At 43.1% G+C, this 14021-nt stretch overlaps 1 protein-coding gene across 1 annotated transcript; it reads left to right on the forward strand.

Annotated features, from left to right (window-relative positions):
- Positions 1-8: 8 nt before the first annotated feature.
- Positions 9-9453, forward strand: BYSL (bystin like). The gene is made up of 7 exons (XM_048497483.1): positions 9-371; positions 1642-1804; positions 3782-3920; positions 4521-4654; positions 6018-6178; positions 8481-8583; positions 8972-9453. Exons 1-7 carry the CDS (start codon positions 104-106, stop codon positions 9309-9311), a joined length of 1308 nt encoding a protein of 435 aa, XP_048353440.1. The 5' UTR covers positions 9-103; the 3' UTR covers positions 9312-9453.
- The last annotated feature ends 4568 nt before the right edge of the window (positions 9454-14021 follow it).

Genomic DNA, 14021 nt, shown 5'->3' on the forward strand with positions numbered 1-14021 from the left:
AAGTAGCATTTAGAATACTTCCGTCGCAAAGTTTTTACGTAAAGCATGTGCTTTAGCGATTGACTTTTCCCGCACGTTGTGCTTTTTCTCCGAGGGGAGCGACATGCCTAAAGTGAAGCCCTCGAAGGGCTCTCGCGGCGGAGGGGCGACTGTTTCTCTGGCCGAGCAGATTATCCAGGGAGAGTCAGTGAAGCCCATAACGCGCGTGAAAGCCCGGGGTAAAGGGGAGAAGCATGGCCATGAAGATGACTACGTGGATGAAAAACTCTCCCGGAGGATCCTGGAGCAGGCTCGGATCCAGCAAGAGGAGCTGGAGGCCGAGCACGGCCCTGGCAGGGAAAAGTCAAAGAAACAGAAAACGACGGTCCTGGGTGAGCACGAAAAGAACGAGGGATGTAGCAAAGAATGGTCTGTGCTAAGAGAAAAGAAGGACGTGGCCACTGGGTAGGACAGCAGTTAGGCCCGAGTATCTGTGCAGTTCTTGGCAGATCGAATTCAGAAACTGTTCAGAAAGTAGCTGTGAAGGCACACACTGTTAAAAGTCCTTCCAACTTCAGCTGACAAGATATTTCTACATTCCTAGCATTATCTGTGAGTTTCTTATCTAAGTAAATATGCCCCGGATTGGGTTGTGAGAACTTCCTTAAGTACTTTTCTACAAATACCTCTATGCTGATCACCTATAGATAGAAAGAGTGAATGAAACAAGCATGTTTGTATCAAGTTGCAGCTGACTTACAGATACCCAGTTGGGTTTTCAAGGCAAGAGACATTCAGAAGTGCATTGCCATTATCTGCCTGGACTCCCTTGGTAGTCTCCTATCCAAATACTAACCAGGGTTAATCTTCCTAGCTTCCTGGATCTGTTGGCATCAGACTAATCTGGCCCATCCCAGACAGGTCTGTCTGTATAGAGCATCTGCCTGAAACAAATAGCTTGTGTTTGATTATCACAGGTTAATTCAAAGGTGTTTTGTTTGGGGTGTCCATTACACACTAGTCAAGCTTGCTATTTGATTTATTTCAGAATATCAGTAAGCAGCACTGATTTCAAAGTAATCTGTTTAGGAACTTGGTACTCTGGAAGATCTACCTCTTCCCACTCCTCCCAGTCCCAGCTGTTTTGTAGACATGGCATTTTTCATGATTGGTAGATGGGAACTTAATAGCATTGGAAACAGAAACCCATCACACCACATGCCTTCTACTATGGCTCAGTGGAGATGGGCTGTGGCTTAGTGATAGAGCATTTGCTTGGCATGCAGAAGGTCCCATGTTCAGTCCCTGGCATCTCTGTTTGAAAGGACTAGGCAGTAAGTTATGTGAAAGACCTCTGCCTGGGACCCTGGAGAGCAGCTGCCTGTCTGAGTAGACAGTACTGACCTTGATGGACCAAAGTTGTTGATTGACTTTAAGGGAGCTTTATGTGTTCATGTGCCTGTTGTCACTGTTACCTGCTTCCAGTGCAGCGGGCTCCTCGCACATCATATATTGGATGGAAATTCAAAGATCTGTTATATCATTACTTCTTTGACTGGCTTCTGAATCACCACCATTTTTGATGCTGAGAATAGTATAGTGCCAAGGAAGTTACTTGTGTTGATAAAATGTCCAGTCCTAATTTTGACTTGCTTTTCTTAGGACCTACATCAAAGGATGGAAATTCAGACACAGAGGATGATGAGTGGCCATCACTGGAGAAAGCTGCAGCTATGGAGAAAGGGGATTATTGTGAGGAGGTGACTGTGAACATGGAAGATGAAAAAGCCCTTGAGATGTTCATGAGCAAGAACCCACCATTGCAGTAAGCCTTCGTATACCATATCCTCACATGTTCTTGACATTTATACATACACGTATACCATATCCTCACATGTTCTTGACATTTACAAATGTGACATAAAATCTAAGCTTGAATAAGGGTTTCTTTTTGGTGTGCATATGTGTTTATTGTGTTGACCATTGTTGATGGGATTGAATTAAATAAAGAACTGGTTTTGAAAATATGAAACAGACCATGTATAGGAGGCACAGAAAGCTGGTATGAAAAATGGAAAATTTCCCCCTGGTTGTGTCTCTTGTGGGCTTTCCTTCATCTCAGAAGCACCAGCTTGTCCATCCACCACTTATATTGGGCATGACCCTGTTTTCTATGTAGCTTACCTGTAAATGTTCAAATTAATGTAACCCCCTAATTCAAGTGGGCTGTTGAGCTGTATGTGAAAATACTAGCAATGCCTAGAAATTAATTTACCTGTAAATGTTCAAATTAATGTAACCCCCTAATTCAAGTGGCCTGTTGAGCTGTATGTGAAAATACTAGCAATGCCTTGGAAATTAATTTATTGGCTATCAGATAATTAATACCTTGAATTATTGTAGATCTCTTCATGTGCTCCTGTTTTTCCTGTTATGTGATCTGTTTGTGTATTGAAAGAATAATAGTGCCATGTAAAGTGTTTTGTTTTACATCAGTTGCAGTTGAAAAGTTTCAGAGAGGTATTTCTTCACTCAGATGGTGTCTCAATATATTGAGAGAACTGGGGCTAGTTCACTAGTGGTAGTACTAACAAATTCCTGTGCAATCATTTTTCAGTTCAAGCGTACCTGAGACTCTGGAGAGATGAACTGCCAGTCCTTGTGTTCTATGTGCCTATGATGTGGGATGGCAGTGATTCTCATAATCTTAGTACTACTCTTGGAAAACTGAAGATTAAAGACTGCAGCTTCACTTCGTCCCCACTTTGCATATTTATATTTGTTTGTTTTTGTAGACCCCTGTGAGTCAGGAGATGAGTGTATAGAAGGAATTCATCACCACATGTTCATATGTGAGCACTTACAAGATATTTAATCTGGGGGTTATGTTACTGCTGCTTACAGTAACTGACAGAAGGCATCGATATAACTTTCTCAGATTCCCCCCCCCCCCAATTAAAAAAAAGTATTGCGCCCCAGTAATACTTCCAATTAATTTGGGGAAGGTTTTCCCCCGCTTTTTAACCAGCAGATGGTGCTTTAGGCACCATGTAAATCAAGACATTCTGCATTTATCTCATTGGTAGCAGAGGCATGCCCTGGTTAGTATAGTGCATGGAAATGGTAAAGATATTTCTTTTAAAAGCATAGAACATGAGACCTAAATGCTGCTTACATTGTTGGGTTCTTTTGGTAACTTAAGTTTCTAGCCCCTAAAGTAAATGTGGAATGTCTTTATGGTACATGGACTTAGGATAATTTCTTTTCTATCATTCTTTGTCTGTAGGTCACAAACATGATCTAGGAAGCAAACTTAAGGAGGTCTGTTCAGAAGTACACCCATTTTATTCATTGGGCTTTACTCCTTAAAAGGTGTCCTTAGTTTTGCTGCATTTTTAATTGCACATAGAAATCTCTCATTTACAGGATAATTTTTAAACTCGTTAAAATTTTCTAGTTTTATTTTGCATTAGAAATTGTACTCATGTCATCCCAAAAGTGTATATCTACCAGCTGTGTCTGATTGTGAAAATAATAGGGTGTTAACTGGTAGCATACAAGAAAATGCACAAGCTAGTTGCTACCATTAAGCTAGTTTGTTTGCATAGCTCCATTTTTAATTGGGCAATGGCTGTATTTTAAAAAGGGCTGTCACATACAAGAGGTGGAACCTCCTTGGAACACAGGTTCGGAATCAAACTATGCTATGATTTCTTGTACAGTTAGATTTGCTAATGGTATGATGTACTATCTAGTCCATTGTTGGATTTAACTCCATTTTGTGTTTTTTTATATCCATTAGGCGCACCTTAGCAGATATCATCATGGAGAAGATCACAGAAAAACAAACGGAAGTAGAGACAGTGATGTCAGAAATATCCGGTCGGCCCATGCCACAGCTTGACCCACGTGTCTTAGAGGTCTACAAGGGTGTCAGAGAAGTAAGTGTAATACTACTCTAGTAGTAGTATTATATGTATGGCTAATTATATGTATGGCCAGATGGAACTCAGCTGCTGTGCCTCAGAAACTTTATTCTAGTTCTGTTCTTACCTGTGCTTTGCTTGAGAGTCAGTCTGTGTAGTGGTTGGAGAGTCATACTAGAATTCTGGGAAACCCACGTTGAGATCCCCACTTTGCCATAGAAGCTTGCTGCATGACTTTAGCCCACTTCAGCCTAATCTATCTCACATGGCTGCTACAAACATAAGATGGAGGAGAGGATAATGTTGTAAACTGCTTTGAGTTCCCATTGAGGGAGAAAGGCAGGGTATAAATGGAATGTATATTTATCAGCAGGACTGGGCAGGGCACAGCTTTGTGTACCATCCCGGCATTGCATTTTTTGAAGGTAAAACACTTAATCAGAGCTGAGTTTCACACCGATAGGTTGCAACAATATACAAGAAATTGAAATTAATATTCCTAAGTGATTCTTAAAGCATTCTCATACAAGGGCTTGTAGACAATCACGAGAAACTTTGGAATGAATAATCCTCCCTGTTCACCTCTGTTCTAACCACTTATAAACATTTTTAAAGGTACTGTCAAAATACAGAAGTGGAAAACTGCCCAAAGCCTTCAAGATCATACCAGCATTATCTAATTGGGAGCAAATCCTTTATATCACAGAACCGGAAACGTGGACGGCAGCTGCCATGTACCAAGCAACCAGGTGAGGATGTGCTCTTCTTGTAGGTAATGGGTTCCACTAAGAATGGTGCCTCCTGCTAGTTCAAGAGACTCTGTTGGCAGGACCTATCCTGTGCCAACAGAATGTACCTTGCTCTTGATAGAATGTACTGTCTAGCAGTACCCAGTATGGTATCTTAAGGTTATGTTAACCATCAGAAATGTTTATGATTTCTTTTAGCTTTATTCTGCTGCAGTAAGTATTATAACTGTTGTATAGTGGAACCTTGGTTTTCGCCGCTAATCCGTTCAGCGAAGGGCAGCAAAAACCGAAAACGGCATACTCCTAGGTACGCCTTTTGCGCATGTGCAATGTGAACGGCACACTGGAGATATTCAAAAGTCGCCTCAGAAGCCGGCGGAAGCCGAGGCGACCGCTGATTTCTGAGGCGACCAAATGGCTGGGGGCGACAGGCGAAGACCGAAACCATCGATCTCCGAGGGCAATGAAGACCGAGGTTTGACTGTACAATATTAGAATCAATATGCATGAAATTTGTGTTTAAGTGTATAGGAACATAATACTGACACATTTTCAGTTTCTGTCATTTTTGACATAGCATTGTGTTACAAAGTAATTTGGGAACAGATATAGAATCATTTGTGATTCTGTTGCTAAGAGTTCACTTGCTCTCAGCTTGTAGTGTTAATTTGTACATAGCTTTGCCTACAATTGCTTCTCTGAGCTGGAAAAGTGTTTTGGATTCCTTAACAAAATTCCTCTCAACTGCCCCAGCCCATTCATATTTAACAGTAATTGTGGGGTTATGTACTTTCAGCGGAGGGCGGGGAATAAAACCCTCTTGCATCATGCAGTAGTTTCTGACTAGACTGCTTATATGTGGAGCAAACTTGACTATGACAAACTTTTAATTAATAATTTTAGCATAGTGCTGAGGAGATGTAGAGGGGAAGCAACAAGTGGCATCCTATGATTGGTGGTGCTTTTGACAACTTTTGAACGACAAGTTTTGAAAACTTTGGTTTCTCTTCCTTTTTATGGTGCAATGCCATACGGAGCTCTGTTTTGAGCATACAGCTATGTCATAAATAAATCTCCTACACAGTTAGGGAATGGCTTTTTAGAAAATCATTTTAAGCACGGCCTCATTTAGGACAACATCATGCTTACACATCTGAAAGGATATTCCATAGATGAGAGGTCTTGTAAGATAAGAGCAAAATTGCAGGCTCTGTGAGAATGTTCCAGTTACTTAGACAGAATATAACTCTAACAGGAGGTTTAGTAGCATCTGCTCCCCAGCTGCCTTAACGTGAGAGGACTATTATGCTTCCTTTTTTTTCTCCCCCCTCCCCTTCCCTGGTCACCTCTATTACTTTTGAAGAATATTTTCATCGAACCTTAAAGAGAAGATGGCTCAGAGGTTTTACAACTTGGTACTACTCCCTCGAATCAGAGATGACATTGCTGAATATAAACGCCTCAATTTCCATCTTTACATGGCATTGAAGAAGGCCTTGTTCAAGCCTGGAGCCTGGTTCAAAGGTAGGAGAAAACCTGCACAATCAGTTTTAATATAAGACTGGAAGATGGAGGGGTGTTTGCTCCCTTTTTAATGAGTATGTTCTGTTAAATTAGTTGTTTTGGAACTCCTGCTTATAATAAATACCCTGAATGGGGCCTAGAGCTCAGGGCTACAGTGTTATTTTTCCATAAAAAACAATGTCTTGCCTTCTGGGAGAACTGCTCCATGACTGGAGCTGAGCTGTATCTGGACCATTTATTTATTATTTTATTTTAAACCTTTCTATGCTATCTTTCCTCCTAAATAGGATCTGCAAGGTAGAATACATCACCATATTTCAGCATTAAGACATTAAAACAGCATGAACAAATATGTATGTTTGTAAAATATTTAAACAATTCACTAAAACACATACCACACCAAAATCAGGGAGGAGGGTCAATAACAATTAGTGCAGGGAAGAAGGCAAATAGCTGGTTTTTATACCCTGCTTTTCTCTATCTTTAAGGAATCTCAGCTTATAATCACCTTTCTTTCCCTTCCCCACAACAGGCACCTTGTGAGATAGGTGGGGCTGAGAGAGTTCTGGGAGAACTGTTACTGGTGCAAGATTACCCAACAGGACTGGGAAATCCAACTGGGAAATCCAAACCAGTTCTCCAAATTAAGAGTCTGCCACTTTTAACCACTTGCTTGCTCTCAATACCAAACGAAACAAAAAAGTCTTCACCTGCTGGCAGGAGATAACAATACTGGGAGACAGATGAATCTCTTTGGGGAGGGAGTTCCAGAGTTTCAGTGCCATGACCCAGATGGCTCTTTCTTGGGTTGCAACCTATCTAGGCTCAGATGTCAAGGGAACCAAAAGCATGGCCTCAGAAGATAGCCAGAGTGGGTGGGTATTTTTGTATAGGAGTAGACAGACCTCCAGTCAGGCTATTACGTTATTATAAGACCAGCCCATTAAAGATAGCAGTAAGGGTGCTGGTCTATAATGCAAGCCAAAGAAAATGATTGGTAGGGCTAAAAATCAGCAGAGACTAGTAGTTGTAGGAATTAGGTTGTTAGCAGTCCTAATCTAAGCAGAGTTATGCTCTTTTAAATCTATTGACTTCATGGGTTTACAGGGATAACATACAGTTCGTGGATTATACTGTATATTAGAGATGAATCAGTACAGACTAATTGATGTCATCAGGGTGTAATGTTAGGAACAAGTCTTGGTGCTGAGAAGAGGTTTATAGATTTTGGAAGTAAATATGAAAAGAGAATGGGTAGAGAGATGGGAGGAATGATAAGGAGAAAAGTAAATTGGGCTATGAACAGAGCATGTCAGCTAGCTCAATGTCCTAGGAGTAGATCAGGCGAAGTGTTGATTGAATCCAATAGCAAGGTTTCAGTGTGAACAGAGAAAGACAGATTGTGTTTTGTAATATCATCATGCTTTTAGAGAATTGAAGGAAATCTGAGAGAAGGGCAGGCTGAAATTTGTGGGGTGCTGAAGCTAATACGAAGGCCCTGGAAAAAATAAAACAGGAAAAATGGTTGGGTTCCCAGTTGAGATTCCAAGTGGATGAGGGAGTGAAGAAGGGAGATAATGTGGGACCAGCTGACCCTGGAAACCTCCAGTAGTTGGTTTGTGATATACCTCGAGTAAGCATAATAGTCAAACTATACTATGAATAGCAGTTCCTGGAGTTTCTGCCTTAATCTACATAAAGTGAACAGGCATCTGGGGGTATCTGATCTAGAGGGATGGAAAGTGAGGACCTTCTTTACATTCAACACTACTAGAGCAACTTATAGGTGAACAAACTAGCATTTTTGTTTTAACCAGTCTTCAATACTAGAAAGGAATCGGGGTGGGAGAAAACTACCCTGAAGGGAGATGCAGCAGAGAGAGGGAGAGTTCAGTTTCCATCAACTGTGTACCCCTTTTGCTTTTAAACCAAATCCCTCAACATGTGATAAGGGCTGACTCATATTTACATGAAATGCTCTATGCTGCCTTGTTTAGCTTGGTCCTGTCTGGGCCCAGTATGAGTACTTACTTAGGCTTGGAAGTATTATTTAGTTTGCTTTACTGATAAATTATTTCATGCTAAGCTGGGATGTTCATTATGCCTTCTTTTTTGTGTTCTGGAGCACTTACAATATACCTGGGTGTGTTATGGCAGACTTTTCAGATGCCAAATTATGTTGTTACAGTGGCTTTTTAAAAAAGATAATTAGCCTGTATGTCATGTTAATTAGTTTTTGTAAAGCTCTAGAGAAGAATAGATACCTAACTTCTAACCACTACTACTCTATTTTCCCTCCCAGGGATCCTTATCCCCTTGTGTGAATCAGGAACATGTACGCTGAGAGAAGCCATCATTCTGGGCAGCATTCTTACTCAGTGCTCTATCCCCGTTCTTCATTCTGGGTAAGTGGGGGACTAGGCTCATTTGAGACTGGAAAGGAACTGAAACAGGAATGATGGGATAATCCCATGTACTTCCCCAAACTTCCATGTACTTCCCATGTATTTCTAGGTCTCTTGGATCATAAAAACTTTTGAAGGACACTCTGATATCTTTGGAGGCATCCTACTCTGTTGTATGTTGTTCCTTCTATAGAACATTTTCAGATGCCTGCGTAGCGGCACAGCATGAATACAAAAGCAGCCATGTGGAATGTACCTACTATCCTAGGGGCATTCTTTTAAAAGATTTTGTTTTTTTCTGACACCTTGTTTTTGTTCATTCTAAGACCTGGGGGATAATTCTTTGAGCTGCAGCAAACCTTTCTCTGTCTTCTCCTAACCCCCACAGGGCTGCTATGCTCAAGATTGCTGAGATGGAGTACAGTGGAGCCAACAGCATCTTCCTCCGTCTGCTCATTGACAAAAAGTATGCCTTGCCCTTCCGTGTTGTGGATGCTCTGGTCTTCCATTTCCTAGCTTTCCGGACAGACAAACGCACCTTGCCTGTTCTGTGGCACCAGTGTCTGTTGACCTTTGCCCAGCGTTACAAAGAAGACCTCTCCTCAAATCAAAAGGAAGGCCTTTTGGAGCTGCTCAGATTTCAGAGCCATCCACAGATCTCCCTGGAGATCCGCAGGGAACTGGTGAATTCCAAGTGTCGGGATGTAGAGTCTGAGGCAATGGAGTGAATGGATGACGGGAAGAAGAGCTTATTACCCTTGAATGTTTTAGCTGTGGTGATTTTGCCCACAGTGGAACATCTAGATGAAGAAGGCAGCTGTGTTGGTCTTGCACCTGTAGTATATTGTTGAATGAACATGTTTACATCTCTGTTGTGAGTTTGACATGTGTTCCTTTATGCAAAGGTGGAAGCATAAGTAATTTTATTCCAACTGGGTGCTCATTTGTGTTGGCATGGGCCTGTTTTAGATGCTGGGATGCCTGTCCCCACCCCCACTTATTCAACCCTTTTATAGTCAGCAAGGGCTGCAATTACGCTTTTGCCCTTTTAAAATACTAGGGGATAGATGCTCTAACAAAGATGAGCTTTCGGGCTGCTATTCAGTAAAGAAGAAAGGAATAATATGCTGCATATCGGAATCATAGAAATTTGTGGGGGCTTGCAGTCATTTGGTAGCAGAGATCTTGGATTATCAGGAATGTGCACTGTTAGCAGTGTTTCCCTATTCCCTGTAGTGCCTACCAGTTCAAAGATGGAATCTGGCACACTGCCCTTGCCAAGATTGTTGAATTCTTGTATCCTTCCCCATACTGAGTGGCAGGGATAGCACCTCTACATGGAAATGGCACTCAACCCCTCAGCCATGTTTTCTTGCATTTGTGCAGCCAAAACTCAATGTAACATCCTTGAAAGTTATGCACTGCTTCTCAGTTGGGCAGTAGCCTGAGTCACTGTGGGGAAGGCAGAGGCCTTACACAGCAGTGCATACGAGATTGAGGCAAACAGCATTTAATGCCAGCCAAACTTTTTTCATGCACAAGCTCTTAGAAAACCCCTTAAATCAGGCTAAGTGCAGCTAACCTGATATCACATGTTTAAAAATGTGTATCCAGATTATATGTTCAGTAATGCTCACAGTAGAGAGCCAGCATGGTGTAGTGGTTAAGGTGTTAGACTGGGATCTGGGAAACCGAGGTTTGAATCTCCACTCTGCCTTGGATGACCTTGGGCCAGTCACACACACACTGTCAGCATCAACCCTGGCAAGTATTTGGATGGGAGACCTCCAAGGAGTACTGGGGGAGGATGTGGAGGCAGGCAATGGCAACCCACCTCTGAATGTTAGTTGCCTTGAAAACCCTACAGAGTTGCCACAAATCAGCTGACGATGGCAAAAAAAATGCTTACATTAACTGACAGAAATCAGTGTTGTATCATTACCAGATAGAAACAGTTGGGCTGTGACTTCCTTCAGCTGATGGCAGTTGGTACATATCCTAATTCTGTTCTGTATGAACATAAGAACATAAGAACAAGCCAGCTGGATCAGACCAAAGTCCATCTAGTCCAGCTCTCTGCTACTCGCAGTGGCCCACCAGGTGCCTTTGGGAGCTCACATGTAGGATGTGAACGCAATGGCCTTCTGCGGCTGTTGCTCCCAATCACCTGGTCTGTTAAGGCATTTGCAATCTCAGATCAAGGAGGATCAAGATTGGTAGCCATAAATCGACTTCTCCATAAATCAGGAGAATTGGATTTATGGATTTATGGTGGCAGTATTCATTTGGAATACTGTGTGCAGTGCTGATCACCATGTGTCAAAAATGACTTTGCAGAGCTGAAAAAGGTACAGAAGGAAAACAAGATGATTAGGGGGTTGGAGCACCTTTTCTGTGAGGAAACACTGACGAGTCTAAGATTCTTCAATTTTGAAAAAAGATTTTGGGGCCATGATAAAGGTTTATAAAATCATGTATGGGATGAACAGAATAGACAGAATTTTTTCTCCCTCTTCTACAAAACTAGATGAGGGGCATAATGAGGGGCATCCAATGAAGTTGAGGGGCTGTAGATTCAAGGTGTGGAAACAAGGAAATACAGGAAATACTTCTTTCCATAATGAGTAATTAAAATGTGGGATTTGCTGCCAGTAGCAAGAGGCATCATCATTGAAAGACCTTAGTCTCCATCCCGTTCGTGGCTGAACAATAGTAACTAATTGGCCACTGTTTGAGACAAGATGTTGAAATGGATGGACTGTTGGTCTGACCCAGAGGGGCTCTTCTTATGTGTTGAAAGAGGATGTTCTTCAGCCTTTCCATCACTGGAATTGACTGACCGAAGGATGATTTATAGAGCCATGGGAAGAGGTGTCTGTCCCTAAGCAATTCAGATTGAAAATATTATGTCCCTTCATCTGAACAATGTGGCCATACCTGATTTAGGCACACACAATGCCAGATGGGTCCTATGATCTTTCAAATAATCAGAATGTGTAGTGCCATCAGAGTGCTATAACTAAGAATCTGTTGTTCTCTTGCCTTCCCCTTTTCCATGAAATCTGCCATTAAATGTAATTGAGGATGTGCATTTGACTTTCTAGGTTTTTGGCAGTACCATCTGAAGCAGTTGTACCCTCCTAACCATTTAAACCATTGGATTTAGAAGGACATAATTCTGCTTAGGATGTCATCATAAGACTTTTCTTTTTGCTATGGGTACAGCTCCACCAGCAAATGCACACACTCTTAGTTAAGGCATTACAGAATATATGCAGTTTGTTTGTTTGTTTATTAGATTTTATAAACCACCTAATCCACAAAGGGCTCTAGGCAGTTCACAATGCAATAAAACCCAATCTAAAAACATTTGAAGTTCAGTATGCAGCATCATATCGGTGGCACCTGGTCTTAAGGCCGGTCTTAAGGCTGGGAGGGGCTGGCAGCGCCCAAGATGAAACCAGCGGGGGCACTGCCAGAGATGACAAAACCATGGCAGGGTCTCACAAGGGGGCAGCCAATCCACGGCCAGCCTCACCAAAAGCCCGGTGGAACAGCTCGGTCTTACAGGCCCTGCGGAACACACCAAGGTCCCGCAGGGCTCGGACAGCTGGGGGAAGAGCGTTCCACCAGGCAGGGGCCAGGGCTGTAAAGGCCCTGGCCCAGGTAGAGGCTAGCTGCATCATCGAAGGGCTGGGGACTTCCAGCAACTCCACCGTTTCAGAACGCAGCGGCCTATTCAGGACATATGGGGTCAGACGGTCCGGCAGGTATGAGGGCCCCGAGCTGCGAAGGGCCTTGAAGGTTAATACCAGCACCTTGAAGACGATCTGGAATTCCACCAGAAGCCAGTGCAGATGGCGCAGCATGGGGGCAATATGATCTTGATAAGTGCCCCCCATAAGAAGCCGAGCCGCTGCATTCTGGACCAGCTTCAACTTCCGGGTCAGTCTCAAGGGAAGTCCCGTGTAGAGCGAGTTACAGTAGTCCAACCTCGAGGTGACCGTTGCATGGATCACAGTGGCCAGGTCAGCCAGGGAGAGGTAGGGGGCCAGCTGCCGGGCCTGGCGAAGATGAAGAAAAGCTACCTGGGTAACATGGGCCACCTGGCCCTCCATAGAAAGGGAGGAATCCAGGCGGACCCCCAGGCTTCAGGCCAGGGAGGTCGGGGCCAATGTGACCCCTTCTAAAACCGGCGGCTGAAAATCCCTAGGGCTCTCACCACGGCCCAGCCAAAGGACCTCCGTCTTTGATGGATTGAGTTTTAACCTGCTCTGCCTCAACCAACCAGCAACCGACTCCAAACAATGCTGTAGAGCCACAGGGGCAGAGGCCGTCCCCCCTCCATCAACAGAATGAGCTGGGTGTCATCAGTATATTGGTGACAACCCAGCCCAAATCTCCGCACCAACTGGGCAAGGGGTCACATGTAGATATTAAATAAGAGCAGGGGTAACAAGGCCCCCTGTGGCACCCCACACTGAAGCGGGTGCCGTTGGGAGGCCTGGTCCCCACACCACACCTGCTGACCCCTATCCTGGAGAAACGAGGCAATCCACTGAAGGACAGTGCCCCACATCCCGGAAACAGCCAGGCGGTGGGCCAAAAGGTCATGGTCGACCACATCAAATGCTGCAGTAAGATTGAGAAATATTAGCAGTGCCAATCCGCCTTGGTCCAGCTGCATGCGGAGCGTATCTGTGATAGCGACAAGGATGGTCTCCGTTCCATGCCCAGCACGGAAGCCGGACTGGAAGGGATCGAGTTTAAAAGTATATGTAGCGTTCAGGGTATTGTGTGCATATCTAGCAACCTCATCTCAGAAAACAAGTACAAAATGAGCCTCGGTTTTCCCATTTTTAATTTTAAAAAGCAATAGCCCCTTTAAAATCTGGTGTATGTTAAAGGTTCTTAGAAAGCAGTAGCTGGAAAGGGCCTTTGTCTGCCTTGAGAACCTCTGTTAAGCCAACAAGTCGCTTCTAGCTTATGATGACCCAATGAATCAGTGACCTCCAAAATGTCCTATTCTTAACAGCCTTGCTCAGGTCTTGTAAACTGAGGGCCGTAACTTCCTTAATTGAGTCAATCCATCTCATATTGGGTCTGTCTCTTTTCCTGCTGCCTTAAACTTTTCCTAGAATTATTGTCTTTTCCAGGGACTCTAGTCTTTTCATAGTGTGATAACCTCAGTTTAGTTTACAGTAGCCTTAGTTCAATCATTTTAGCTTGGGAGAGTTCAGGCTTGATCTGATCTAGAACCCAATGATTTGTCTTTTGTGAAGTCTACAATATCCACCAAACTCTCCTTCCAAAACATTTCAAATTAAATCAACTTTCTTCCTGTTAGCTTTCTTCCTTGTCTGACTTTTGCACTCATACGTAGTAATGAATACTATAGCTTGAATGAACTTGATTTTGGTTGCCAGTGATACATCCTT

Source organism: Sphaerodactylus townsendi, linkage group LG05 (genome assembly GCF_021028975.2).
Source record: "Sphaerodactylus townsendi isolate TG3544 linkage group LG05, MPM_Stown_v2.3, whole genome shotgun sequence".
NCBI classification, from domain to species: domain Eukaryota; kingdom Metazoa; phylum Chordata; class Lepidosauria; order Squamata; family Sphaerodactylidae; genus Sphaerodactylus; species Sphaerodactylus townsendi.